The 26,455-nt window shown below is 33.4% G+C and overlaps 1 protein-coding gene across 6 annotated transcripts; it reads right to left on the bottom strand.

Moving 5' to 3' along the window:
- Positions 1-2,548: 2,548 nt before the first annotated feature.
- Positions 2,549-19,339, bottom strand: LOC104107077 (protein RER1A-like). Of its 6 annotated transcripts, XM_070194934.1 has the most exons (7): positions 19,086-19,339; positions 14,421-14,590; positions 14,034-14,107; positions 13,468-13,828; positions 7,418-7,787; positions 3,214-3,394; positions 2,549-3,101 (listed from the first exon to the last, which is right to left on the bottom strand). In XM_070194934.1, exons 4-7 carry the CDS (start codon positions 13,541-13,543, stop codon positions 3,057-3,059), a joined length of 672 nt encoding a protein of 223 aa, XP_070051035.1. In that variant the 5' UTR covers positions 13,544-13,828; positions 14,034-14,107; positions 14,421-14,590; positions 19,086-19,339; the 3' UTR covers positions 2,549-3,056. The 6 variants fall into 6 exon arrangements, with proteins under 6 accessions (XP_070051035.1, XP_070051037.1, XP_070051034.1 ...); XM_070194936.1 differs by lacking the exon at positions 7,418-7,787 and having other exon boundaries at positions 19,086-19,335; XM_070194933.1 differs by lacking the exon at positions 14,034-14,107 and having other exon boundaries at positions 19,086-19,335.
- Positions 19,340-26,455: the final 7,116 nt, after the last annotated feature.

Here is a 26,455-nt window from a genome sequence, read left to right as displayed (position 1 = left end):
TTGAGTGTGCCTTTATGCATATTTTTTTCCTGTCAAATGAAATAGAATAATCATAATGTTGATAGGACGATTATAGTATTGACACTTGTGAAAAATGAAATACTATATAGATGGATCATCCACAAATAAAAAAGATCCTCATTCGGTGAACGAAGATCATGATAAGGAGGCCAAAATCTATGATCATATGACAATGGCCGAGAAAAGGAGGCCAAAATCTATGATCATATGACAATGGCCGAGAAAGAAGCACTGTTGTTACAATGATGCCTCAAATATTAAGAGGAAATAAGTGAACGTCTTCTTGCAACCATGAATCCCATGACGTCATCCTTGATTTTTCAATTGTAGAACACGAACTCCACAATACTATCCTTAATTTTTTAATCGTAAAACTAACGAACTCCACGGCTCAATCATTGTGTTTACTTGCTAACTCATTCTCTAGCACACGCCCAATAGGACAATTAGCGCACGTCCTCACAATATTCCAAGACCAAAAATTATTCCTCACTTCCCATAGTCTTCAGGTTCTTACAGCTCGATCGACGCACGTATGTTTCCTCAAACATTGGTTTGCATAAGCACATTTATGACATTGAAACTCAAAGCCAACTGGCGTTTACAATAGCAAAGGCACATTACCATAACTCTGTTTCGTTTGTAATATTTGATAAGCTAGTGTCACAGTCCAATTTCCACCATAGGCCGCGCTAGCGTCTAACGCTGTCGCCAGGCAAGCCAACAATAACTCAACACTACAACGAGTAGTTCATAACATCTTTCAAAACAATTTGCGAGGTGAACGAGTGGAAATCATTCCATAATCATGGTAAAATACTAGCATCATCATCAAGATTCCAAACTTGATCAAAATATGAGTCTGAATATTAGAACAATATAATCGCGAACAACGGTCTAAAATTCCCAAGTCCCGGTGTCATAAGTGCGTGAGCATCTACTGAAATATACAATACTACTACAATAACTGTCTGGAATAGAAAGTAGACAGAATATAATAAATAAATAGAAAGGAGAATCTGTGTATTGCGGATCGAAGCATAGAAAGCAGCTCACTACTAAGTCTGCTCGGTAATTGCGCCTACGCGCAAGAAGGGCATGTCTCAGTACCTGCACAATTAGCACAACAATATAGTATGAGTAAGTAAGTCAACGTGTACCTAGTAAGTATCTAGTATCCTCGAAGAAGCAGTAGCGAGGGGTCAACATCGACAATAACAACAACAACAACCCAGTATAATCCCACTAGTGGGGTCTGGGAAGGGTAGTTTATACGCAGACCTTACCCCTACCCTAGGGTAGGGAGGTTGTTTCCGATAGACCCTCGGCTCGTTCCCTCCAAGAACTCCCCACCTTGCTCTTGGGGTAACTCGAACTCACAACTTCTTTGTTGGAAGTAGAGGGTATGAGGCACATCGACACTTACAGGTGGTCCAATAATCAAAATACATAAGAAATTAGATAGGTATGAGGCATGGCAAGTTGTAATGAAGTAGATAAACATGTACAACGTGCTTTTCAATAAAAGAACCAAATATGAAATCGCCAAGTACCAATCTTCTATCTCGAATAAAGTATATGTGACCACTGTCAGGTGCAAATGTCAAATCCGAGTCAAGGTGATGATGTACGCACTAACTACTTATCGAAACATTCCACATATTCTTGTCGAGGCTAAAGACCCGATCTTATAAAGATAGTGCTGAGGCAATCAGCCCGATCCCATAAGAATATCACTGAGGTTTTTCATAAATATACTGCTAAGGCGAACAACCCAATCCCATAAGAGTATTGAAACTTCCGAACACCTAAGTACAACAGGGGAGTAAATTCATAAGTGAAAATATAATCCCACGGCTGATCGAGTATCACGTCAAGTCCTTAGAATAGCAAAGCTCGGTAACCTATACGCAAGTCTAGTATAAGGCTAAAGAAAGGGAGAGGTTTTCAAAAATTTAAGAATTCTGAAGTAGTACTGTGTTGGGTGGGGCCTGTGCTGTGCATGAGTAGCTCCTCGCTATTGGAAATATATTTGTGAGGTCTTCACAAGTGTTTGACAATCAATTCACGTAGTTCCTTTCACTTGATACATTTTACTCTCCTGTTTTCTGATACAGGAAACTAGAGGTAAAAGCCTAAACTAACAATATTATATACTCACAGTCCTTTCAACTTATAAGGAGCTCATGATCTGGCAAAGAAAAGTAGAAGTGGTACATTATTAGAGTAATCACAGGTATAGAGAATCAGCTGGCATTGACATTGGACTCCAGAGAAACAGAGTGCTCCATTTTTATCCTTAGTTTGGACATGGGAAAATATTGAAACCAATACACAAGCACAACCTTCTTCCACATATGCGCTTCTTCATTTCCCCAAAATATGTTACTCAATCCCAGAATGTGAGATTACTCAATCTCATGGCAGCGAAGTAATATGTTCTTACGTGCCCTCACTTAAAGTTTATAACTCTTTCCTCAGGTTTGCTTATCATTCAGGACGTCATCAACAAAGAGATGCAGAGATGTTTATGTTAACTGTACCATTAACAGTAAAGTTCAGACCATTAGTTTACTGTCGTATCAACAGACCCCGCGCTAAGCATATGTCAATATGGGTCAAATACCTACATAATTGTATTGTCGTATCTAACGGACCCTGCGCCAAGCTCGGAGGGTGAAAACTAGTTACAAATAATTTGCCATCTCTAAATTAGAAGGACAAAGTAATACGCAACAGATCCTTCGCCTTTTTTTTTTCTTTTTTCAATTACTACAGTTTTCAACCAAAACAGTAACTTTCGTTCTCTAAGTCCAAAAATTAGAAGAAAAAAAATCAGCAAAGATGAACGCAGAAGCTCAAAATTATAACAACTGGACATCATTGAGGAACTAATTTTGAGACTTTGTATTTCGGTAATTCAATGCATATATAGTGCAAAACCCATGAACTTAGACCTATGTAGCAATTCTATCTCCTTTTTTTCCCACTTTATCTCTTTCCTCCATTTGGTCTTAACCAAAAATCAGCATCACTTATGTCCTTGGTGTTGCTGTCCTGGCCTTTTTCCAGAGTAATTTCTGTCACAATAACACAAGGAACAGTTTAAATACTATCACCAAATAAGACTGATAACCTAATGATGACACCAAGAATACTACTTAGAGAAATACACAAAAAGAACTCGCTCACCTGCTTCCCAAGGTTGAATGGGATGTATTTGTATCTGATCATTTGTCTAATTAGGGAATCCATGGTACCGACAAAATGGAGAATCCAGAGGAACAACAAGAAAGGCCAGTACGTAGGAACATCGAATAGGGAGAAGAAAGTTATGATAAATGCGATACAGAGAGCCTTTATTATGGCATACCTGAAGAAATCAGAAAAAACGAGTAGACATTAGCAACACCCAAGTGTCATAAGTATCAAATAACCCGAAATAGAAGCATCATCAGAACCATTCCACATGCTATGTCCACTATAGAATGTAAAACAGCAATTCCCACCAAGTAGCAAAAGCAACAAAAGTGAGTCTGAGTCAGCTCCCAAATATTTAACAAATGAAAGAGAAACTGTGTTCCTATATGTTTAATTGATAAAGAGACAAACTAGTAAACAATAAGGTAATCTGAAGATCCATTTTTTTATACAAGGGAAATCTTAAATGTGATCTTCCTCTCGCCAAGTTCATCTTTGTCCAACACAGGAAACATAAGAAATGGAAAAATAGTTTTCAATGAAAAATGAGTCACCTCCTCTCAATTCCTGTGGTTCATGGGCAAAACATCATCCCATTACAAGGTGTAGATCCACATTATGCATAAACCGTGCAACATTCACTTTATCCTAAAAAACATGCAATGTTTAACAAGAAATGCATGCACAAATAGAAATAATGGCGAAAGCTATAGTTAACATTTTTCCTTCTGGAGGGGGCCGCGTATTTCCCGCCAGCTTAGTGTTCCGCGGTTAATACTTGTTCCCCTAATACTTCCATAACAGATTCACAAACAACGGAAGGGGATGCTAAAACCAACTCCCTTCTGCTTCCTGAAGAGCCCATATCTTATGGGACACAAAGCAAATCACATAGTACCGTCAAAACTAGCAGAAGAATATTGGATTTGTTTTTTTTAGGTCCTCATATGCAAAAGGGAAACTAGCAACTATTTCAGATCTGTGCATACTTAGTGAGCAACTTTGACATGGTGAAGACCATATTGATGTTCCTAATAAGTATCATCGGCTCATAGCTGTCTAATCAACGAACAATACTAGATTAAAATCGTCGCAAGCTAAAATGAGATATGCCTTGACTCCCTTAATGTACCCCCCCCCCCCCCCCAAAAAAAAAAAACTCTTCCATTTTCTTCTCGGTGAACCCTTTAAGGCTCTTTATCACAAACAAGTAAAAGAGAATAGATAACGAGTACCCTAGTCATTTCCCCTTGTGCTCATAAAAAAAATTCACATAAGTTGCCACTTAGAAGGAATAAAACATTTCCTTCTAGAAACACAGTTTCTTGTCTAGTTTCTCTAACCAGTCCAAAGCCCATTCTTCCAAGCATATAGATTAAGAAATTCCAATTTAGATGTCCGTATAATTTTTCAATAGGTAGTCTCCACAAGACCACAAATACAGCATCGTGTCCTCCAACTCGTTACTATCAGCACAATATCAAGAATTTGCCTAAAGCATTCTTTTGGGTGTAATGAAAGATTATCCATCACCGATTGAGATCTACTTGCCAACACGTTTCCTATAATTCTTTACACACTTACCAATGAACCTGCACTATAGTATATCTTTGGTTCCATTTTCTTCAAAATGGGTACAATAAAGGAAAAGTTAAGATTCTATTCCAATGAATGGTTTACACATTCCATTATATAGTTGGCGCACAAATCGCGAGCAATGTAAAATAGTAATAATGTGACCATAATGTCACCTAACTGATACAAGGGTGATGTTGACTTGATACGATCCTAGATAGCCCGGGCAGAGCGGAGAATATTGAGGATGACCCCGAATTATCTAGTGAACCTTTGACTCGCTCCAAGTCCAAGAGCATCCAAATGATGCACGCTAAGGAGATGCATGATCTTCCACAATTGACTAGAAGATGTTTGGAGGGTCACTTTGAGGATTCATGCAAAGAATACCATGTTTGGAGTCTTGAGAATTGAAGTATCAAGACCCAAGTCAATCCGTGTGACATGGTTGTACTAACCGTTGGCTATGGTTCACGAGGCGCCTGAAGAGCCAAAAAAAAGCTTCTGGAATTTAACAGGGTTCAGCTGTGGCCTGTGTGACACGATTGGGGTTACGGATGAGGTCACGGTTTGGCCTGACGAGCTGTTTTGAAAAATTAACTTTGGAACTTTTTCTTATTTTACCCATTGGGTATTTATAATAGCCTAGGATTATTTAGCCACTTAGCATGACATAAGAAAACTCTTGAGAGAGATTTGGGATCTCTTAGTTTGAGTTCGACTTTGGATTACCTGTTTTCAAGAATTGGATTCTTGAGAGTAATCTTCTTTTCCTTCCTTTACATCTAGAGTTTCTACTTTGTCGTTCTTGGGGGGCGATTAGATAGTTTTCGATTGTTGCTTGAGAAATTCACCTAGAGTTCTAAATTTCTTCTCTATTTCATTATTCAGACTACTTTCGATTATCTTAATCGAACCTATCATTAGTTAGTTTCAAATATTATTATTTAAATATTCTACTGTTTTTGTTTATTTCGGATCGTATCATGACTTACGCCAGGCAGCAGTCAAAAACACATGAATATACTGCCATGCTAAGTTCCAATGGGAACTAAAAGGCCAAATACATAGACGCCTCCTAATTTTGCCAGGACGTTCCATCTAGCCACCGAAACTGAACCTATTTCCATTTGAACACTTGATCTATATTCAAACTGTACCATTTAAACACCTCTTGCTCAAAGAATCAACAAAGCATAGTGCTTATAGCTCACACACACTGATGTGGCAAGGAATCCAATAAAAAAGAGACAAGTGGCCCTTTTAAATCCAAATAATCAACTAAAGTAGAATTTCCTCATTCTTTTCATCAGACCTTTGCCAAAGTACAGTTTCTTTTGGCCCAATTCTCCCCTTCTTCCCCAAAATATAATTTCTTCATTTTTCCGCCGTACCTTTGCCCACTCCACCACCTTCATGGATGCTATCATTTTAACCTTCCTCCATAACCAAACCCCAATTAGATCCTTGTATATCGTTATTATTATTTGGAGAGTGAGTATGCATAGTAGTATATATGGTGCCCACATTAGTAGAGAAGGATTTAGTATTATGTAAACACCCTATATAAATAGGGCTAGTGTAAGACACAAATGAATACAAGAAATTCTTTCTTCCATGCCTTATACTCTCGCAATTATTTTCCCTCAATTCTGATAACTACTTCCTATCAGAATGATCTTTTCTATGGTTATGGCTGCTAGATTTTGATCACTTTAAGTTCACTTGTTATTTTTTCGATGGACCTGTAAAAATTCCTCTAAATACTTTATTCTTTGTTCTAGCAGAAAAGAGGGGAGTCAGATCTGGGTCGTTAAAAAAATTTACAACCTCCATTTTTTCCGGCAATATATTTTTCAGGCGACAAATAAAAAATAGGGCACTTCACCCTCACCATAAGACCTCCAAGATATCATTGTTACATCCCACATCCATTTTAATGTCACAACAAAAGTTTACAAAAATCACCCATAAAGAGACTCCATCTATAATAACGCAATTAGTGGTTACAGTAGGTCTGGTGGTGGAGATCACCACGGTCTGTGGTAGTGGAACAAAGAGAAGAAGCAGAGAGAAAAGTAAAAACATTGTCTTTAATTCTGTTTTTGTTTTTGTTTTTTTCATTTTATTGACACCTATTCTTAAGATTGACATCAAAATAATTTATAGGGCATCCCACTGCTCTCAGAAAGTGTGTGAAGCACGCGCGGTGACATGCCACCAAGAGGTGTCTAAACGGCACAGTTTCAGTGTAGGTCAAGTGTTCAATTGGAAATGGGTTCAGTTTAGGTAGCTAGATGGACTATCTGGACAAGTTTAGGGGGCTGCCTATGTATTTGGCCAAACTAAAATAACTAAATAAGCAATGGAAACTGTTATCATTACACAAGATGTATCAACTCAAAATATGCCAGAAATTTCTACCGCGTAAATATATTACTCTCCAAATTTACCAGGAAAAGGAAGACCAATGGAAATAAAAGATGAGGCAAACTGATAAATTATGATTAAAAAGATTTCCAGAATATCAACTCAGAAAGATAAAATAACGAAAAATATGACAAACTTTTTCTCCACTTAAGTAGAAACGAAACCAAAAGCGTACAGCAGGAACTATTACCAGAATTTGAACTCCGGAAGGCGACTAATGAAAGGCTTGAACTCATCTGAAGCTTTAGTAGGCAACACAGGTCCATCAGAAGGTTCCATCTTAGGATCAACAAGAGGCGACAGGAAACCAACCAGCAAATTGACTATGTAAAAGCCCAAACAATATGTAACAAAGTAGAATCCTTGAACAGAATAAATCCGAAGAGCATAAAGGAGTGCCAAAACAGCAGTCCCGGTCCACCTATAGAGTGCATGGGGAGTGGTTTTATCTAAGTAGTGCTGGAAAAGTTCTGCAGATTTAAGCGTCCTTTGGTCCGAAGCTGTAGCTGCTGATGCACCGTTATCCCCAACAACCTCCATAAAAACACAACTTGACAATCCTTGAAATGCATATAACAAAGGGGTAAGATCAATGAGGGCAAAATATCATGCTACAAGCAACTACATATACAAATCCAAACACAGTGGACTCGTTGTTAAATGGAAGAAAAAATAGAGTTTAAGAAGTAATAGCAGAATGCCTATACCAATCACTGTCATAGTCACTCGTAACACAAAGAAATCAGCCCAGACAAAGCGGAATGGATAAAGAGGATGCACATAGCCAACTTAGTTCAAGATTTAGACATAGCCGATTCACTAGACCGAACCACAAGAGCTAAAATATCAAGTAACTAGAACACCTAATTTGCCATGTGGTCAAAGGCTCAAAACAAACCATCTGTATAAATCGCTGGAGATCATATTTTTGCTTGCCTTAAGATGCTAAGCAGTAAACTTCTAACAATTTAAGCAACCCCAGTGGCACATCTCTCCAATTTCCATAATCACAAGAACATTAAAGGTTTTGTTTTTAGTAACCAAAGAAATTCCCGAGGGCCCGTGGCGCACGGTTTGAAACTCGATGGATAATGGGCCTTCCATCTACACTTATCCACTTAAATATCAGGTTTTCATTTGTGGAGGGTTACGAACCTGTGACATACGCCTAACCCACATATCATAAGTTGAGCTCTTAACTCTAGAGTATAGATCTGGAGGCATGAAGATTAAGGGGCTCTTTTGCTCAAAGTAATTATATATGCTTTTCAGGCTTTTCAATTAACAAATAGCACGGCATTATATCATGTCCAAGATTATGAATGCAAGATTAGCCAAAATTCTGCCCAAGAAAACATCGGCCAATCAATCGGGGTTCATAAAAGGAAGACAAATCTAAGAAAATATTTTATTAGCTCAGGAAATCATCAATGAAATTGGGAAGAAACAAAGTGGGGGAAATGTTGTAATGAAGCTAGACATGACTAAAGTATATGATAGGGTTGCGTGATCGTTCTTATATCAAATGATGAGGCGATTGGGGTTCTCAGAAGTATGGATAAATTTAATATCCAGATATATAGAATGTAATTGGTACTCAGTGATAGTAAATGGGCAAAGGTATGGTTTCATCAAATCTGGGAATGGGGTGCAGCAGGGTGATCCAATATCACCATCTTTGTTTGTCATATGTGCAAAACTACTCTCTACTATGTTGAATAACCTGTATGCAAATAGGGAATTCAATAGCTTTTCGATGGGGAGAGGTGGACCACAAATTAATCACCTTGCTTTTGCAGATGATGTAATTATATTCTCCAGCGTAAGGATGAAAACTTTACAGTTAACAATGGCCAAACTTGGTGAGTATGAGGTTGCTTCAAGTCAGGCGATTAACAAAAATAAAAGTTGTTTTGTATTAGCACCAGGAGCATCACTAAGGGCAAGGAATAGAGTGGCCAGAATTACAGGAATGCATCAGAAAGAATTGCCAATAAAATACCTAGGATGTCCCCTTTTCACGGGCAGACAAAAGATAGCTTACTACTCAGAAATAGTGAGTAAAGTGACAAGCAGAGTAAGGAGTTGGCAGACTAAACTTTTGTCACATGGAGGTAAAGCAATTCTAATAAGGCATGTTCTATTAGCCTTGCCAACACATTTGTTATCAACAATTCATCCACCGAAAAGAGTACTGGATCAAATAAAAAAGATATTTACAAGATTCTTTTGGAACTCCTCTGATGGGATGGATGGGCACCATTGGGCAGCCTGGGAGAAACTATGTTATCCATATAAGGGGGGAGGGGTTCAGTTTAGAAAACTTGAAGACATATGCAAAGCTTTTACAACAAAATCTTGGTGGAACTTGAGAACAATGAATTCTCTTTGAAAAGACTTTGTACTTGCCAAATATTGCAATAATTCCCACCCAGTGGCAATAAGGTTGGGTAGAAAGCAGCCACCAAACTGGAAAGAAATGTGCAAATTGAAGCATGGAGTAGAGCAACATCTAGTTTGGTTAGTTGGTGAACGAGAAATTTTCTTTTGGTACGATAATTGGACCAAGTTAGGCCCCTTGTACAGGCAGCTTCCAGACAATGTACAACCCACCGACATTAAACTTAAAGATGTGTTGGTGGATGGGGAGTGGCAAGAGGAAAATTGTGATGTGGAATGGAATGATGCGATAAGAAATATAATAAATATGGAGGAAGTTGAATTGCTCAATGGAACACCAGACAAAGCTATTTGGTCAGCAGACAGTAAAGGCAAATTCACAATAACTACGGCATGGGATATATGGAGAAACAAGGAGACAGTTGATACACACTCCCATATCTGGCGTAAAGATGTTCCCTTCAAGATGGCATTCATCACATGGAGAGCCTTGACTAGGAGATTACCTACAGATGAGAGGTTGGTGAGAATGAGATTTACAGTGGTAGCACATTGTTGTTGTTGCACCACACCAGGAGTCGAAACTGTTGAACACCTCTTCTGCTCAGGAGATTTTGCACAAAAGGTGTGGTTGAATTTTTGTGGACCTTTTGGAATTCAATGGAGAGGAACACTTCTGATTCAACTACTGAAGAAATGGTGGACATACAGAGCAAAGAACACAATTGCAAGCTTTGCAGCAAAAATCATTCCTCAATTTGTGGTCTGGGAACTCTGGAGATCGCGGTGGTGCAAGTAAGTATGGTTCTGAGCTCCCTTACAGCCAAAGATCAATTGGTTTTATTTCTCAAAATATCACCTAGTTAGTCAAACAAAAATTTGGAAGACTAGGAAGTAATACTAACTGGAAGAGAATTCAGAGTATGTTGGAAATTCCTTTAAATCAGCAAATATATAAGATTGTCAAATGGGAAAAACCACCACCTCTAGTATGCAAAATCAATAGTGATGGTAGTTGTGTGGAGGGATATTGTGGGGCTGGTGGTACTATTCGAGATAGTTTGGGAAAACTCAGCCTCGCATACTCTGTATATTTGGGACCCGGTACTAGTAATTGGGCGGAAGGCCAGGCTATGCTAATTGGATTACAAAAGGCTGTCGGAATGGGAATAAATGAAATGATTTCAGAAGCAGATTCTAAAGTTTTCGTGTGTTCGGTAAAGGAGGAAGCAGATACACCATGGAGGCTCCTACAAATAGTGAACAAGATCAAAGAAATTGTGGAGGAAAAGAAGGTGACAGTGAAGCATTGCTACAGAGAAGCCAACAGAATTGCCGATAGATTAGCCGACATTAGCCACACACACACAAACAACACATCACTACATCAAATTCTGAAGCATTACCGGGACAAATTAGGGGGTTACTACATCTGGATAGATTGGAATTAGCGTTTCGAGTCAGACAATTGAAAGCCTCAGAAATCCAATTCAATCCTCCATGATAGTTTTGGAGCTGGTGCAATGCCACTTTTGTTTCCCTTATATGCTTTAATCAAATACTATAGAGTTTGGAATGCCAAACTCTCAGGGTAGGACGTAGGGATCTTTTTCCTCTCAAATGTACTCAAATCTTCTGAAAGTTCAATAAAAGGGCGCGCAATTTAGTTTTAAAAAAAAAATAGCGCGCATTATGAAAAAAAAGTAACTGCTGTTGAATTTTAATTTCACAGCCGATTCTCAAAGCATACATACAGTATATAAACAGTTTTAAAAAAAAATCAAACCTTGATGCTGAAAAAATAGAGAACCCTTTTGAAACAATGTAGCTCTCTCTCCGGCCGGCCGGCGTATGCTAAGCGTCAATTTTGAAGCGAAAAATCCTTTCCCTCGTTCAATTGGCTCCTTGGGTTTTGAGATGGCCACGCCAGAAGAATTTAGGGATATTTACCTTTGTTAGCCAAATATATATATATATATATATATATTGATTTGAATTATAGTTTTTAAAAATTTTGAATATCGATTTTGGGACTTTGAATTTTTAGATATCCAAAAATCCATAATTTTTATACAACATATTTAGCCTGACCCGTTAAAAAGCATTTTTTCATATACTAATAAGCTCTGGTACCCCACCCATTAAATATTAGCTCATATATCCAAACTAACTATTAAATTCATTATTAGTACCCTACTAAATTGAATACAAGGGTTTCTTCTTTTTCACCTATGACAGTTTTTATTTTTTGCATTTGTAAATACTGAAGGCTGAAGTTGTGTTACTGTCTAATTTAAGATGGTCTTACTATGTTTGATTTGTTAATTCATAGGGCCTTATTAATGCATATATTGCATTTTCTTAGGGATCTTTACACAAATAGCAGATAGATTTAATTTTTACATTTTCTAGTCGGTATATATAAATTTATATATATACAAATAGCAGATAGATTTATTTTTTACATTTCCTAGTCGGTATACATAAATTTTATATATATATATATATATATATATATATATATATATCATGTGGCTATTTTTAGTTTAAATGGTTGCGTGATCGACTATTTAAGTTAATTCTATCAAGCTAATTTTTTATGAATATTATACTTGGATGTTCCTTTTCTTTTAAAAAGGAAGAAGCTCAATTATCGACTCAAAATCGAAAATTCAAAATATTCAATTTGATTAATTCGAAATCAAACTTAACAAATCAGATCCAATCCTATCATATTTGAATTGTACTTGGATTGCAATTTCTTCAATCTTTAAATCGAATATCTAAACCAAAATGCCCGAACATCTACCCCATAATATATATATATATATATATATATATATATATATATATATATTACTAATAAATATAGTATATAATAAATACTTATATTACATTGGTATATAAGTATAAAGTACAATACAATATACATTCATTGCATAATTTAACTTTAGTTCACTCAACTTTTTTAATATTAATTTTTTACATGTATGTTAATTATAATATAAATCTTTTTTTTGGTAGTTATATCTGATATATAGTACTAAGAAGTACAATTCACAATATATTGTATAATATATTCATATATGATATTGGTATATACATATATTTACCCTTAAAATTGGATAACAACTAAACTTATAATGTGAATTTAAGGATACGTGATTTCACTTAATACCAATTGAAATATATGAATATTAATAATAGATTTGTACAATAAAGTAAATCAAACAAGTATTTGGATTAAGAATTCCAATTTAGATGATCGTATACTTTCTCAATAGGTAGTTCCACAAGACCACGAATATAGCCTCGTGTTCGCCAACTCGTTACTATCAGCACAATATCAAGAATTTGTCTTCCACCAACAAAACTATTCTTTTGAGTGTAATGAAAGATTGATTATCCATCACCAATAGAGATCTACTTGCCAGCATTTTTCCAATAATTCCGTAAACACTTACCAATGAACCTGCACTATAGTATATCTTTGGTTCCATTTTCTTCAAAATGGGTACAATACAGCCATGCTATGTTCCAATGGAAATTAAAATAAGAAATGAAAACTGTTGTCATTAACACAAGATGTATCAACTCAAAAAGTTTTTTCCACATGTCAAAGCACATGCCAGAAATTTCTACCGTGTAAATAGATTACTCTCCAAATTTACCAGGAAAAAGGAAGACCAATCGACATAACAGATAAAGCAAACTGAATAAACTATGATTAAAAAGAGTTCCAGAATATCAACTCAGAAAGATAAAATAAAGAAAAAGTATGACAACCTTTTCTCCACTTAAATAGAAACGAAATCACAAGCGTACAGCAGGAACTATTACCAGAACTTGAACTCCGTAAGGCGACTAATGAAAGGCTTGAACTCATCTGAAGCTTTAGTAGGCAACATAGGTCCATCAGAAGGTTCCATTTGAGGATCAACAAGAGGCGACAGGAAACCAACCAGCAAATTGACTATGTAAAAGCCCAAACAATATGTAACAAAGTAGAATCCTTGAACAGAATAAATCCGAAGAGCATAAAGGAGTGCCAAAACAGTGGTTCCAATCCACCTATAGAATACATGGGGAGTGGTTTTATCTAAGTAATACTGGAAGCTCTCTGCAGGTTTAATGTTCAAAGGTGCAGCCGATGATGCACCATCATCTCCAACACCCTCCATAAAAGCACAACTTGAAAATCCTTGAAATACATATAACAAAAGGGATAAGATCAACGAGGGCAAGATATCACGCTACAAGCAACTAGATATACATTTCATGGACTCATTGCCAAAGGGAGATATAAAAGAGTTTAGAGTCTCAATTTTATTGCTGCTAAGAACAAAGAGGAACTTAATTTATATTAATTAGTTACAAAAAATAGCTGAAAAGCTCATATCACTCACTGTCATGGGCACTCATAATACAAAGAATGACAGTCCGCACTCTCCAAGAAGACTACATTTCTGATTTATTTGTACTGAAATAGATAAAGAGATGCACATAGTCAATTCATTAAACCGAACAACAAGAGCTAAAAAATCAAGCAACACCTAAACTTGCCGTGTGGTCAAAGGCTCAAAACCAACAACCTAAAGCAGTAGACTTCAAACAATCTAAGCAGCCCCAATGACACATCTCTCCAATTTACATCATTGAAACAACATTGACGGGTTCTATTTGTTCATAGTAATTCTCAGGATTTTCAATCAACAATCAATTCGCATGATGAAACAAAAGTAATGATTCTCAAAGCATACATACAGAATGCTCAAAAAGGAAAAGAATCAAACCTTGATGCTTTTGAATTTGAATGTAGCTCTCGCAATTGAAGTGAAAAGTCCTTTCCCTCGTTTATTTGATGGGTTTCTGACGTGGCTCCTTGGGCTTTAGTCCTTGAACCCTTCTGTTGTGGGCCTCTATAAAGCCCATTGACTAAAAAGCCTAAGGACCCACTAATTCCCTAATAACCATTAAATAAGAGATGGGAAACTTTCATAAATACAATATCTACAAGAGTTAATTATATAAACTACAACTATGTTAGATATTACATATTGTACAACTACAAGTTTTAAATGTTATTCTATTTATACTGTACAATCAAGATTACTGCTATGAATAAAAGGCTAAAATAAGGAGATTCTTTATATTGGTGATAACATAATTAAATGCATATCAAAACAAAATAATCTTACCTAAAAAAGCTCCAACACAAATTAGCTAGCATTCTAATTAATTTTCATTGCTATTCCATCTGAAACCAATTTCAGTTTGTCCATATATAGTTTATACGTAAAGTATGATATACGTAATATATAAATTATTTTTCCCTTTTAGCTAATACGTACAATTTCCGTATTCCAGTAGGTACCAATCGAATAATTAGACCATTTTTGCATAGAAAAAATATATTTTAAATCTAGATAGCAATAAAACTTTTTTATACAAAGCATTTCATATCAAGAAGTGTACTTCGTAAAATCATAAGTATTATGAAAAAGTTTGACTTTTTTAGATGAGTATTTACTGTAATGTATACTGTTACAGTATACAATAATTATCATTCTATTAGGATACACATTCATATTTGTACAATTTACTTATATAAATTGTATATTATTTAAATATATAAATACACAAAAATACATTATATGATATATAGTATACGGGATATATAATAATGTATATCATATATACATTATAAACATTAATTAACACATTGCAAAAATCCAGCGTAGAACAAATTTCATTGTAGTCTAACTTTACCATATACTGTATACACATACTAGAAAGAAAGAAACACCATTAACAAATATATTGTACACAATATAATATATACAAATAATGTATATTTTGTATCAACTACAAAAATAAAAGAAAAAGTATAGTACAATGTATAATCAACTCTCTTGTCCTTTCCATTGTTTTTGTTCTCAGCAACAGTTGAATGCATTTTATACCCATTTTTTCCTCGTTTGTAGTTATCAAATTCACACAAATCAAAAACCCTACAATCTATTGGAATCAAAATATGAAGAAGTTTTGGGATGATAAATGGGATTAATAATATCAGAAAATGGGAAGAAAAAAAAGTTAGTCAATTTTCATGAAGAAAAAGATTTAGTGGAAAGGGAAAACAATTTTACGCCTACAAGTGGAAGAGTATGATAGTAATGGTTTCTGAATTTGGGTATTGCAAGATCATCGAATATTGAAAAGAGGGAACATTGATAAGTTTGAAATAGGTTGAATAGAAAACTAATTTAATTTTCCTATTTTAACGCCCTAACTTGAGGAAAGAGATATTCTTTAAGTGAGAGAGAATCTCAATGAATAGATTTTAGGATATGAAAAGGTGTACATAATTTAATTAAAAAGATAAGATTTTAAAATAAGTTGTATTAAAAGTAATTTTGTAAAATTAGTTGTAGGGAATATAAATAAGTCTTTAAAGAGTTGTATTCTATGTAAAATAAGTCTTTTTTCTGTGAACATTTGGAGAGAAGAAAAGTTTGAAAACTCTATTATTATTATTATTATAGTTTGAAGATTGGCTGTTTGAAATTTAAAATCCGAAAATATTATTAAATCAAATAGGTGTTGCTGCAATACCTTGAAAAAATCCTTCAGAAGCTAAATCTGAAATTGGAAATTATTTGGAGAAGAATTGGTATGGTTTTTTGGCTGAATATTGGTAGTATATGTGTATAGCTTCAAACTTATTTTTCTTTTCGCTTCTTCTCTCTTTGTTTTAGATTAGAATGGTATTTTATGTTGTTAACATGAAATTATTGGTAGTTACGGTGCTCTTGTGGTGGTGATGCGGCGGATAATGTGTGAAAAATGGAGAAAATGGTTGTTTGAGGTGGTATATCTGTGTATATCGCCATGTATACATGTATATATATATATATATATATATAGAGGGAGAGAGAGAGAGATTATACTGGGTTGTTGTTGTTATATATATAGAGAGAGAGAAAAAATCAGATGTGCGACATACATGATTTACATTGTCAAAAAATATGCCGAAAGAAATATTGTATGTGATATGAAGTAATATACACTATATATAATGTGATATACATTATTAAAAAATGTGCCGGAAATAAAACTTTCCGACATTCTACCATTTTTTTCCGGTGAGAAAGGACTACCTAAAAAATTTTATAGGTTATTGAGGGGTTATTGGAGAAGAGATCGAGGGTGGGGTTAAGAAAAAATGTGAAGAAAGTTAGAGAGACAAAGTTATAAGAGTTATATGTTACCAATTGTTTTTGGGCTATACGAGCCTATGCCAATTACTGGCTAAATAAATGTCATTTTGCTCTTTAGAGTTTTATATAGGTATCAATATCCCATCAAACAAACAGGGGAAGTGCATAAATAGTTGTTTGACTGAGTAAAATTTCACCTGCTAGCCAGTTTGACTATGTTATTTAAGCTACTAGTTTTAGGGTGCGCGCGTTGCGCGTTTATCTTTACTATGAATGTAGACTTTTTTGAAACTACATAAATATTATCAAAGAATATACTTGAGTTAGAAAATTATAAAGAAAAAATTAAGTCCTGAAAATGATGAATTCTGATATTATTAAACTAACTCAGTCAACCTCATAACAGTGCTCATGATGTTATCCAACAACCCGCATCCGCATAAGAGATATAAGTACCAATAGAATACTATGGTATCACATTTTCTTCCGTAACAAATAACCAAATATTTATTATATATTTTATCATGAATTTTCAGAGAGTCATAAATAACACAAATTAAAAAAAATGCATCTTTCTTTTAAAAATTCAGAAAAAAAGTGGTTGGTCATATAGTTTTTAGAAAAAAAAGGATAATTAAGTGACAATATAAAGTCTGGAAATGACTAATGTTGAGGGAATATTTTATAATAAATTACTAATGTATAAAAAATTACAGATGGCTATTTGTTGGAATTGATGAAAAAAGAAAATTATATATTTAATATCAACTAATTTTGAATCCATTTTGTCTTCTATAGTTTTATTCTTGTTTCTTCTAATTTAAAATTTTAACCAAGTCAACTTTACTAATATACTGAAATCAATTTTGATCAATTTGTTTATTTCTTTCATCACTGGTGGTCTATTTATGGAAACACATTTATGTAGCCGACAAAAATTCATGTCAGCTTGAATGTTTTTTACTTTATGATGAATTTGAAAAAGAATTGAATTAGATTTTATTGCTAATTAATTACTTCAAGTATTTTATTTTTTCTCAAAATAACATAAGTTATTTTTGTTGGTTCAAATTCGTCATAGTAGCTCATAATAAATTTAAATGTTTGATAATTATTATATTTTAATTCAATAAGAATTTTTCATCAAGAATCACTATATGAGAGGAATAAAATTTAAAAATCGAGTTCGCTATAGAAATCGCAATTACTTTCTATAGTTAAAAATCCATTTATATTCATCTAAATGTATCATTAATTAAAAACTAAAATATCTCTTAAATTATCTTGTTGGAATAATTGATAAAATATGTGTTTATTAATGATTTTCTCAACATTCCAATTAATTGTACTTCATTTATAAATTTTGAAAGTTAATAATATAATATAAAATTTTATTTTTAGTAAATAGTCATGTGTATTTTAAAATATTTTAATGTAAAAAGAATTGCATATAAATAAAAACGTAAGAAAGTTATTAAAATGTGGACCGCTATTATCTAAGAACCAGTATGTCCTCTCTTTAAACTTTTTATTCTTTCCATTATGTATTTTGTTTATCATTTATATATAATTTAAGTGTAAGATTTACATAATGCAAACTCTAAATAGTAGAACTTTCTGCAGAGTTCAAAAAAGATTTTTTTAAAATTTTAATTAAATTTCAAACTCCTAAATATTAGGAAAAATAATTAAATAAATATTCAATGAAATATTTTTATAGTAATTAACACATATTTAAGGGATTACAAATTTTGTTTTTATTTATAAATATCAAAGTTTAGATGAGATAAATAGTCTTTAGTTTTAAGTTCTAAAAGGTAAGCATTTATTCATTGATAGTAGTATTTTATTGGTACCGTTGAATTAATGTAATAGATAGTGTATCTCTTGTTAATGAAAGGTAGGGGAGAAAAATGCAGTAAACGTATGTTGTTGATTTTTTTCTTTCTTTTTAATGATTCATATAAGGTAAAAGTTTAATTATTAAGTCATAAATATTAGGATTCTTACATAGTTTAAATAAGGAAGCATTTAATACACAAAATATAATTAATTTTCAAGTCCTAAATATTTGTAAAATAATTTAAATGACTATTTTGTCCAGTATTAAATTAATTTTAACGGATAAAAAGGCGAACGATATTTCGCTAAAGGCATTTGTGCTTTTAATATAATATAAATATTTAGATTTTCCAGCATATTTAATTTGTAGCCAATTTTAGCAAACTTGAGACAAACCTCCTTTGTTTCTTCTCCTCCTCCCCCTTCTTAGTTGTTGTACAATTCCTTGCTTCACACTATGAGTTAGTGCTTGTAGATTGTAGTGGAGAAATCGAATCCACCATTATTGAACCTAAAGAGAGTTTGAAAACCCATAAATAGGTGTTGTTGATTTGTGAAGCAAAGTAATTGGTAAATGACAACTCTTACTCGATGTCATAAGTGGATTACCTAAATTTTGTGTGTTTGTATGGAGGGAGGGAGCATGTGATTATGAATGAAGAGGCAAGGAGATTGGTGATCTTGTGACACCCTTGGGCCTTGGCTCCTCCTACTTTATCGTTTGTCCTCTCTTCCCATCGAGGGGCGCCCCGACGAATTTTGTGGTCTAAAGTCAAATTTTATGAGGGACCTTAATTGTTTTTTAACTTTATTTTTTTTTTAATTTGAAGTCCATTTTTTTTAGTTTTTTAGATTCAAAGTTATTAATAATATTTTTATAATTATTTTTTTCTAATAATTCTTTCTCAATTGACAATATAGTTAATTTATTTAACCTCTCTTCATACATTATTGAGCTTAGCTAAGATTTTATCAGTTTTAATTTCGAAAAACCTCTTTGTGCTGAAGTAATGGTAACATGAGTTATTAACATTATTCTATAAGCAATATAAGCAATTGGAAAGAATCAAATCTTTTTATTTAATTGAGTGTATCAATTAAATTGTTATCTTCTAGTTGTACTATTTTTCTTAACACTTTTAATTCGGAAAATAAATCTAAACCATCCATATCGAATTGATTATTATGCTTTAAGGAACACTCAAGATTAAGGGAGTATTTTTCCAAATTTCCATCATCTAGTAATCTCAATTCTTTACGCTAAATAGAAAACAAACAATATTTTCATATGCTTCAAATTGTTCAAATCTATTTTGAAGTGAAAAAATAGTCTTATCTACTATGTATAAATAGTAATTAACTCTTAAGGACTCTTCAAGAGATTTCAATATCAATATTCTCGTCAAATTATTTATTTTTATATATCACACGTTACTTACAAAGTTCGATTTAATTTTCATTTCAGATGCAATTTTCTTGGCAGAAATCATATCTGTTGTAAATCTTTTTACCTCTTAAGCTTTTAAGACGATAAATTTTAAAAGTCTTTTTTTCTTAAACTTTGTGACGAGTCAAATAAATTCATCTAAATTGAAACATAGAAATTATATAATATAATAGGTATAATAAAAAATGCCCCCCACAAATGTGGAGCCTAAAGCAGCTGCTTTACCTACTTTAGGGTAGGGCCGCCCCTGCCCATCACGCAGAGCGGTTTGTTCCCTAAATTCAAGAACATTAGACATAAATGTAAGAATATCGAAAGTTTGGCCAAGCAAAAATGTCGAAAGTTTTGGCCTTGCCAAGGCCAACTTCATATGTGGTTAAATTTATAAATTCTTATGCACTGTGGCTAATGATTAAATATTAATTCCAAAACTGGCTGTTTCTGCAGTCCCCTCCCCCTACCCCTAACCCTGAAGGGCTGCTATTTAAGATATAATCAAATTTAGAAAATACCCTTAGTTTTAACGGCAATGTGAGTATAGTCGGGTTATGTTGACATTAGCTAGTTACAATATTGTGTTTTATTACTTTTTTATTTATTATAGTATCGGGTCTATATATTGTCTATTGTGTTTGCTTTGCATCTACTTTCTTATTTTCATTATTGTATTTTTCTTATGGTTTCTATTGGTGATACTGATATTATCTTTTTTCGTTTTCTTGAGCCGAGTGTCTTTCGAAAATAGTCTCTCTACTCCCTCGGGATATGAGCAAGGTTTGCGTACACACTACCCTCCCCCAAACCTCATTAGTGAGATTTTACTGAGTCGTCGTCGCCGTTGTTATTGTTGTTAGTTTAACGACAATATTTACTTATTTAAGCAGTTTTTAGACAGGTTCCAGGCATAAAGACAGCTGGCGAATCTAATTTTCATTTTACTGTATGTTTCTAATGCAGGTCTTTCTACATTTTCTAATTTCATATTTATGCCTTATACTTTATTGAGTCAGCGTAATCTATATGCTAACAACACAAAATGATACTACTCGATTTGAAGTACAAAAAATATGCACATGCTACAAACACAAATGATACCTCACAATTGTAGACCTCGGTGGGAAAATTTTCTTTTATATCTTCCTGGCCAAGTTTATTGTCTTTAATTTTGTTCCTGAGAATATTCAGAATTTTTTAAAGAGATATATATCAAATGCAAATTAATGTTTCTCTTTGGAAATAATGTAGAATTATACAATTCAATATAAACAAGTACTCGAGAAAATACAACATAATTAAGATTTTAGACTATTAATAATACTTATCTAATAATTAATGCACTAAAGGTTATCTCCAGCTAACTAGTAGTAGGTAGCCACTATGTAATGTAATTGGGTTTCAATAAAATTCAGTTTTCGGATATGGATTTTCGATTTGTTTGTTCGAGACGTTCATATATAAGCTTTTTCTCTATTGTTTCGGTTTATTTGTATCATTTTATAACATTTAGTTACATGTTTGTTATACTTATCAAATTCAGATTCGGCGTTTTGAGTTTATCTTCTCTTTCTCGAAAAAACTTTTTCTCGAGCGTACTGTCTACTCTAATTAGTTTTTTTCGACGATTTAGGTTGATATTTAGTTTTTTAGTTGATTCATTCTTCTGGTGTTGATGTAATGTAAAAGCACCTTATGTTTTGACTTACCTCGGAAGTGTTGTCGCTTGATTTTATGTTAACTTTTATTTTAATTAATTGATTAACTGTAGATGTTTACTAAACGCTAAGGTTGTAAGACCATTTGTCTATTTCCTAATGTTCATGCAATAAGGACCTAATGATTTAGAAGCAAAAATTTCAAACGTTGAACCGAACTATAAAATTTGAGAATCATGATCCCTTGAGTTTGTATCGGTTCGGTTTATTTGTATCATTTTATAATATCTAATTACATGTTTGTGACACTTATCAACGTCCTTTTTTGAGATTTGTAAAGATAAAAATAAGCATTTCTCTATCTACCAAAACTTAATTTACGTTTTATGTTGAGGAACTAATGATCGTACGTTATGGACTTATGGTATTGTTAATTAGCTAAAATTTAGAACAAAAAAACTGAATTGAACTATAAAATTCGAAAATCATGATTCATTGAGTCCGTATCATTTTTGTTTATTAGAATCATTTTAGAACATCTAATTACATGTAGAGTATTGTTAATTAACTAAGTTTAGAACCAAAAACTTCAGACAACTAAACTTCAAAAATTTGAAAATCACGAATCATTGAGTTCGTTTGAATGTAAGCATGCATTTATATTCCTGATGTTCATTCAATGAAATGTTTTTATTTTAATTTTTTGTTTTACCTATGTGAGCTTAGTATAGCTGGTTCACAGCGTCAAAATAGCGAAATTTTAATGAATTGTTATATTGATGAATTGTTAGTATAGCCAGACACACTCAGCATATCCGATCGACATGGATGAAATGTGCCTTAATAGAATAGAGTAGATAGAGCATTCAGTCAGCTCTAATTGATACTTGATGTTATTTTAGTTTTCAGTTTAATTTGATTGATTAACTATACAACTGTGCCTTCGTTTAGTAAATTTTGATGAATTGTTAGTATATATAGCCGTCGGGGACGGCTCAATAGAATCGATGACCAGCTAAAATCTAATAGGATACCATAAGCTTTTTATAATTAATAAGTTCATGTATATTTTTATTTAAAGTTCACTTTTTTAAGTTTTTGAGATGCAAAGATATAAATTAATCTTGTTAAGAATTAATTCCTTCAAAAAATCTTTTAATGAGAAATATAGACATTTGATTTGGAAAATCGAGTTATAATTGGAAAATAAAGTCGTCAAGAAAATAAAATGAATGTATGCGAAGAAGGAAAAATCACAACCAGTATATTTACAAATTAACGAGAGATAGAAACTTTAATTTACTCACTCAATTTGATCAGCCTCAACCAAATCTTGAAAAAATGTGAAACCTTTGTTTATGTTCATTATAAAAATTATATATTATCTATACTATTATATAAAGCACGAAACTCCAATAAAATGTTGATCGATTTTATATTCTCCATAAGTGTATTATATGTTGAATAGAACTAGAATTGCAATTTATAATTATTAACTTAATTATTTGACCTTTTTATTTAATGCATAAAAATTTACTACAAGAAAATAATCATCTTTGTTAAAAAGTGACCATTGATTTTTATTTTATTTTTATTTCCTTGTATGATTATAGTATTAGGAATGTAGTAAAATTTCTTTTCAAGTTTTAAGTAATTACTTCAAATTTTTAAGTTTTAACTTTGACTAATATTTTAGAACTTTAAATTAAACTACTCAAATCTTTATATCTACCAATAAGGGTTTTTAACAATAAGATTCAAGGTAGCGTATTAAAACAAATGGCTAACTTGGATAAAATAAATGGCTCAGTTAAGTACATCATTTTATATTAGATTATCAATATTTTGGGGGCCTCAACTCTTGGGGTCCTAAAGCAAAAGTTTCACTAAGCTTGTATGATTGTTTATCTACTTCTTAATACTCATGAAATGAATTCTCTTTTTTGTTTGTATTAAGTTAATTCACTTATGTTTGCAATAAAATTTCTTTCTGTTTGTGTTAATGCTCATATGAGCTTGGTATCCCGTGGTAACGAGCATTGTGCTAAATGAATATCTGTAAAGATAAATATTCAAAGAGCCCTTAGGTCAACCTCCTTTTAACTATGAAATAGTAGAATAAATGAGTCAACTAATTTCATCATATGTAAATGATGCCCGCATTTACGTGACCCTCTTTTTTATTGCTATGTTCTTCGGTTTTGAGGGGAGCATTGTTGGTGCCAACGTCCCCAAAATCTTTATGTCTATTAGTTACATGCTTTCTCGGTAACATTGTATCACTTTTACGCTCCAATGCCAGAGGATCCAGATGCGTGGAAGAGTATGGCGGTGTATTGGATACGTTTTATCCTTGAGGCATGCCTTGCTGGGATATTAGTTTTTTGGACAGCATTTTCCTAATTTTTGTAATGCATTAGCTGCTTCTCCTGTTTTTCCATGGGGAGTTCTCAGAAGATATATTTAGGCAGCATTCTTTGTTGCATTTTACTATTAGTGGCTTGATTTGTAGTGGCAAACTACATCCCCTTCTTCCATGGTGAAAATAATAATCATTTGGAGAACCTAGGGCATCTAATCATGGTTAGTATTCTAGGCTTATATTTTATTTTATGATTGGTTTTGAATACTTTTAATCTAATTGTACATGTATGAGCTATTATCATACTTTGTATGATGTGCAGGATTGTGTACTCCCAGGATATTGCTTATCACCTCAAACCAAATTGAGACACCCAATTTCAATGGCTATACCAGTCATGTTTTGACTTTCTATAGTAGATTTCCTTACATCATGGTGCATTTTGTAAGAAACATACTCCTAATTCTAGAGTTTGTTGGTTTTAATTATTTGCAAATTTAGCTCGTGGAATTTATATATATTTTTAGGTCAAAGTGTTAGTGAGCCACAACCGAAAATTGAGGGTGAAGGAGCTTGTGATGACCCAAAATGTCATCTTTAAATTTAATAATTAATTCTGTATTCTAAGACCTTGAAAAGTACCATTTATCATTTCTCGACTTGCGTGCGCAGTCAGTACAATTTTCCGGAAAGTTTCATGCGAAAAATGGATTAAAATGTGAAATAGAGCCTTAAAACTCAATTGAGTTGTCTTTGGTCAACATTTTGAGCAAACGGACCCGAATTAGTATTTTGATAGTTCCGGTAGCTCCGTATCATGATTTGGGACTTGGGTGTATGCCCGAAATTTAATTTGGAGATTCCTATCTCAAGTTATGACCATTTAACGGAAACTAGTAATTTAAAGGTTAAAGATTTTCAAGTTTGACCACGGGGTTGACTTTTTGATATCGGAGTCAGAATCCGATTCTGGAAATTTGAACAACTCCGTTATGTCATTTATGACTTGCGTGCTAAATTTGAAGTCATTCTGGATTCATTTAATATGTTTTGGCACGAGATTTGCAAACTGAAAGTTTAAAACTCAAAGTTCGAATCGGGGTGTGAATTGTAATTTCAGTGTTATTTGACGTGATTTTAGACCCCGAGTCAGTCCGTATTATGTTACGGGACTTGTTGGTATATTCGAATGAGGTCCCGAGTACCCCGAGTGTGATTCGAATCAAAATCGGAACAAGAATTGGACTTGGGCAAAATCTGAAATTTTGGGTTCTGGTGCAATCGCACCTGCGGATTTTTGACCGCAGGTGCGAGCTCGCAGAAGCGAGCCTTCCATCGCAGATGCGAGACTGGGCTGGCCTGGGGTCTTCGCAGGTGTGGCCTTTTGCGCAGAAGCGGATGTCGCAGGTGCGACAGGAGTGTCCGCAGATGCAGAACTTCACCTGGCAGTCTGGCATCGCAAATGCGAGCTTTGTCTCGCAAATGCGGAACTTTTGTCCGCAGATGCGAAAATGACTAGACAGAGCCCATAAATTCGGAAGTCGCCATTTTTACTCATTTTTGAGTTTCAAGTCTCGGATTTGGACGATTTCAAGGGGGATTTTCACGACTTTGAATTGGGTAAGTGTTCTTTAACCAAAGGTGATTATATTTTACAAATCCATGTCTATATTCATCATTACTTCGGATTTAGATGGAAGAAATTGAAATTTTTGTAAAACTTTCCAAAAACGAAAAATTTAGATTTGAAGGTCCATTTGATATCGAAATTGGACAAATTTTGTATGGTTGAACTCGTATCGGAACGGTTGTTCGGATTTCGTGAGTTTTTTCGGGATTTGAGATGTGGGTCCCACTGTTGAATATTTTAATAAATTTCGGATTTTATCCGAAAAATGTGTAAATTCATATGGAATTAATTCCTATGATTAGTATTGAATATATTGTATTATTGTAAATAGATTTGAAGCTTTCGGAGGCAAATTTAAAAGAAAAAGGTGTGGTTGAGTAATTGATTGAAATTTGCAAATCGAGGTAAGTGTCGGGGTTAACCTTTACTTGAGTGAATAGAACCCTTAAATTATTTGTTATGTGAATTGCATGTGAACGACGTATAGGTGAGGTGACGAGTGTCTATACGTCGTCAAATTAATTATTTGCCTGCTTCTTGAAAAATCATAAATTATTTTTAATTATAAATTAATTATTATAATAATTGTTTCTCTCTTATTCTTTGTCAAATATTAATTCTTGAATTCCTGCATTAATTGTTACATGCTATTTGAATTATGTGTTTTAATTGTTA

This window comes from Nicotiana tomentosiformis, chromosome 2 (genome assembly GCF_000390325.3).
Source record: "Nicotiana tomentosiformis chromosome 2, ASM39032v3, whole genome shotgun sequence".
Classification (NCBI taxonomy): domain Eukaryota; kingdom Viridiplantae; phylum Streptophyta; class Magnoliopsida; order Solanales; family Solanaceae; genus Nicotiana; species Nicotiana tomentosiformis.
Note: the sequence above shows the minus strand (reverse complement) of the source record. Positions and strands in the feature narration are given on the sequence as shown.